The sequence below is a fragment of the Nannospalax galili genome, unplaced genomic scaffold (genome assembly GCF_000622305.1).
Source record: "Nannospalax galili isolate Female #2095 unplaced genomic scaffold, S.galili_v1.0 scaffold1121, whole genome shotgun sequence".
NCBI lineage: Eukaryota > Metazoa > Chordata > Mammalia > Rodentia > Spalacidae > Nannospalax > Nannospalax galili.
The window spans coordinates 127907-132705 of NW_008343560.1; the positions used below are offsets into that span (position 1 = coordinate 127907).

At 41.7% G+C, this 4799-nt stretch overlaps 1 protein-coding gene across 1 annotated transcript; it reads right to left on the reverse strand.

The window, feature by feature from the left end:
* Positions 1 to 246: 246 nt before the first annotated feature.
* On the reverse strand, positions 247 to 1185 carry LOC103739390 (olfactory receptor 4S2-like). The gene has a single exon (XM_017799818.1). The coding sequence runs from the start codon at positions 1183 to 1185 to the stop codon at positions 247 to 249; it is 939 nt and encodes a 312-aa protein (XP_017655307.1).
* Between the last annotated feature and the right edge of the window lie 3614 nt (positions 1186 to 4799).

A 4799-nucleotide genomic window follows, 5' to 3' on the forward strand; every position in this document is an offset into this window, starting at 1 on the left:
TCAGTCTCATAGAGATCTGGCTCTGCCTCCCAAGTACTGGGACTAATGGCATGCACCACTATGCCTGGTTAATATACCACATTTTTCATTCATCTGCTGATGGGACTTAGGCTGATTCCATATCTTGACTATTGTGAATATTGCTACTGATTTATATGAAAATTGTATAATATAGTTGTTGAAACGTATATATTTTTTTGACATTGAAAGCCTCAGTTAATTTTCTGATTTTCCTTTTCTGACAAACTATGCATTCTGCTTTTCCTTCAAGGAGATCTTGTGACTCCACAGTCGCTTCACGGCATTCTTCACGTCCCCATTCCTCAGAGTATAGATGAGTGGGTTTAGCATTGGTGTAATTGTGGTATAAAAAACAGACACAGCCTTATCCAGTGGGAAAGTAGTGGATGGACGAAGATAAATAAAGATGCAAGGAACAAAAAAGAAAGTCACTACAGTTAGATGAGACCCACAGGTAGAGAGAGCTTTCTGCCGGCTCTCTGTAGACCGTTTCCGAAGACTGAATAGAATGACTGTGTAGGAGGCCAGGAGAATGAGGAAACACCCCAGAGAGATAAGACCACTGTTGGCAATCACTAACATATTCACCAGGGTTGTGTCAGCACAGGCAAGTTTCAGGACTGGGTGGACATCACAAAAGTAGTGGTCTATAACTTGTGCATTACAGAAAGGCAGCTGAAAAGTCAGGAGGGTCTGAACAAAGGAATGAGCCAGGGCTCCCAACCAGGACACTGAGGCCAGAACTGTGCAAGCACTGGCACTCATGATGGTATTATAACGGAGAGGGTGGCAGATGGCTGCATAGCGATCAAAAGCCATGACAGTCAAAACAAAAATCTCAGCACAGCCAAAGAAGTGGAAAGTAAACATCTGAACTGCACAGCCCCAGTAGGAGATGGCCTTCCTCTCAGAAATAAAGTCTGCTATCATCTTGGGTGCTGTGGCTGAGGAATAGGCAATGTCCACAAATGACAGGTTACTGAGGAAGTAATACATAGGTGTGTGGAGCTGGTGATCACAGAAGACGGTGAGCAAAATGAGTCCATTTCCCACCAGGATCATGACATAGAAGAGGAGGAAGAGCAGGAAGAACATCAGCTGCATTCTTGGGTCTTGGGAAAGTCCCAGGAATATAAACTCGGTGACATTGTTGGCCACCTCCATAGGGCCTTTGGCAGAGCTGGTCAAGGAGCTCTGATTTTTCTGAAAAATAAAATAAAGTAAATGTGTTTTCTAAGCCATAAACATGGGCATAGCTAAAAAGAACAATTATATGAAAACACCTAAATTGTTCATATTTCTTAACAAGGTTATGTGTGTGGATGTTATTCCACTTCTTCTCCCCCTTCCCTCCCTGCCTCTCCTCCTTCCTCTACCTTCCCTCTCCTTCTCTCTACTTTCTCTCCCTCCCTGTGTCTTACTCTTTCACTCATTTTTCTCTCCTTCCTTTCTTGCTCCTCCTTGTCAGAAATTCATTTGAATTAAAAATTTAAACTATTATCAAATGTGCAATTTTAATTTCAAAGTTGTAGAGTTTTTTTAAAAGTCAGAATCTGGAATCAGATGTTTAAAATTTTAGACAGAACACATTACTCTTTTTCTTTTTCATGGTGCTAGGGATTGAACCTATAGCTCAATGTATGCTAGCTCCTAAGTGAGTCTTTTTAATATAATATATGTACAGCATCCTTTATAAAAGTAAAATCCTACCCAATTAAGAAGAGACAACTCATTGCTCTGGATTGGCACCAGAATTATGAAAGTATTGCCCTATTACTGAAGACACCACACACTTTGGTCAAAACCCATGAAGAAATCAAGCTGGTACTGCCCTGGAAGGATCCTCACTGATAGATAGCTTTTGTAGCAAAAAGGTGCTATGCAGGCTACTGGGAGAGAAAGCTCATCAACTCTTAGCCAGCTGTGAAGCCTGCGAGTTACAGTGGTGACTAGCAAGGCAAGATGGATACAGTGGTACAACAATGTGCTGGATGTCTGGGGGGTAACCAATTGCTTTCTGATTGGATAAAGGCCTGCTCTTCAGAGAGGCACTCATGCCTGGTACTGTAAACCTGACCAAGAATCTATGACTGGGTGGGTGCTCAGCCCTAAGGGGGAATCAACCACTATTATTTTACTGAATGGTCCTAGTACCAAACTGCCTTCTAAACAGTTATATATATATATATATTTAATTTTTGGTCTTTTTGAGACAGGGTCTCCCTGTAGCCTCAGCCGTCCTGGACACTATGTAGACCAGGCTGGCCTTGAACTCACAGAGATCTACCTGCCTCTGCCTCCCAAGTGCTGGGATTAAAGGTGTGTGCCACCATGCCCGGCTTCTAAACAGTTATTTCTATACCCATAGATTAGTGCAGTTTTCAGCCCTCATCAGACATGCTTCTTTCTGTAGTGGATAGCAGTTAGAACAGAGACTCATGACTGGTCAGAATGCAGAGGATAAGTGACTGTGGCGTGAACAACCAAATTAAGCCATCTATTTCACACTCCTAACCCCAAGGATCATTGTGGAAGAGAGGGTGGAAAGACTGTAAAAGCCAGTGGTTGAGGGGGACTGCAAAACAGTGTATTCTGGACATGATGAGGCTGTTGCTCTCACGAACTCACAGCTACTGTGGCTGCCAGAAAAAAAACCTGAACAAGATCAAGCCAGTCTTCTAGCATGTATTGGGGAGGGTATCATGGGACTCTCCCCCTAGCTGAGGAGCTATTGGCAATTGATGGCTGCTGAGGGTAGAAGAGCCAGTTTTCTTCAGAGGTGTGACCATTGATAGTTTTCTTACACTCCAGTAAAAGACAGGAAGCTGAAAGAGATGTGGGGGGTCCAGGGAGGGCTGGAGAGGGAAACCAGGGTTGGGGCGGGGAATGATCCAATAGATTTATCAGGCCAGTGGTGGTGGCAATGTACATGGGGAGGATATGCTGAAGAGGAAGGAGGATCTTTCTTTTTAAAAATATTTTATGTATTATTTTTATTTTATGTGTATGCGTGTATTGCCTGCATGTAGATAAGCGCATCTGTGTCATGCAATGCCCGCGGAGGACAGAAGAGGCTGCCAGATCCCCTGGAACGGGAGTTACAGACAGTTGTTGGCTGCCATGTGGGTGCTGGGATTTGAACCCTGTCTTCTGCAAGAATAGCGACTGAGGTGTCTCTCTAGCACCTGCAATAGCTTTCTTTACCTGAGCATTGATACTCAAAGCCCTGCTTGACTTACCCACTGACTCATATATAGCCACTGTTCACTTGGGCTAGTGCTTCTCACTTGGTGCCTTAAATTCCAGAAGACATCTTTCCTCTACCGATTAGGATGTCAATAGGGATGTAAGATGTCACTGGGCCACACAAAAACTCCAGAGAAAAATCAGATCTCTATGCTCCAAGGAGCTTCCATGGAAGAACAAAGAATAAATTTCTGGAATTTTCTGAGGCGTGTTTTCTGTGAAGCATGTAGTTGCTACCGCATTTTGTCAATCCTGGACTTGAATTAAACTTTCTTATTCACCAATTTCTGTCTCCCAGTTTTGATAGAGATGGTAGATAGTAGGTCCTCAAGACATTGGTAACTTTAATACATTGCATATATCTATGAAATTCTCAAAGAACAAAAAAAATGATAGCTAAAAGAAAGAAGAAGACTCGGTTTCCAGTTTCTAAATTACTTTGAAACTACCAATGCAATTAGCAGTTAAAATATGTTTGGTGCCATCTGAAAACAGCACAGATAGTGGCTTCCTGCTTAGAAACAATTTATAAATAACAAGGTAATTTGAGTCTTGATTTGCATGTGAAAATTCCTTCACATGTCAGTAGGGAACACATGAGGAATCTGGAGATATGTTTTTGTCTCTCTTGTATTGAGGAGCAGAATTTTTTTAATTATTGAGAGCCTTATAATTCAAAAATTGTTGAGAGCCCTGTAGCTCTCAATTGCTTTGCCTCAGAACCCAGATAACTATGTCTTCCTAAGCATAAAGTTTTCTATATCAGCAGGTGTTCCCAAACTGTGGCCCACAGGCTGCAGAGGTTCTAAACGAGCTATGGATATCACTGAACACAATATTGTAAACTTACTTAAAACATTATTGCAGTTTTGTGAATCTGATTTGTAACTTGCTTGTATGGTTCTGAAGTAAGAAGTTTTTAATAGCAACATTGTGTCACAAAGTCCAAAGGTTGGATCTAGCAAGCACAATAGCAGCATAAGGCACATTCTTCTCAAGCGCACATAAAACATTCCCAGGTACAGATTGTACAACAGGAGACAAATGGAACCCAAGGCCCTCTTCTGTCCTCCACGGCGATGCACGACATAGGTGCACTCATCTACATGCAGACAATACACTCATACACGCAAAATAAAAATAATAAGTAAAATATTCTTTTAAAAAGTAAGCCTGCACATTTTATGAATCTGTTCACATGAACTGTCTAGGATAGGCAAGTAAGTAGGACTGAAAATTTAAGGGGCAATCGGGAACTAAGATTAAAAGGAAATTGGGGATGACTATTAAGGTTTTTATTTGTAGCAATGACATGTTATAAAATTAGATAGTGATGATGGTTGTAAAAGCTTATGAATACAGGCTGGAAATATAGCTTAGTAAACAGAGTACTTGCCTAGCATTCACGAAACCCTGGGTTCAATCAGAGTACTGCATTAAGCCAGTTGCATTGGAATATGCCTATAAGCCCAGCAGTCACTCATCAACTTTGATGAAGACAGGAGCATCAGGCATTCAAGATCGTTCTTAGC

Excerpts from the sequence above, each read along its gene's own strand:
- LOC103739390 (XM_017799818.1), bottom strand. The coding sequence starts at position 1,185 with ATGGAGGTGGCCAACAATGTCACCGAGTTTATATTCCTGGGACTTTCC.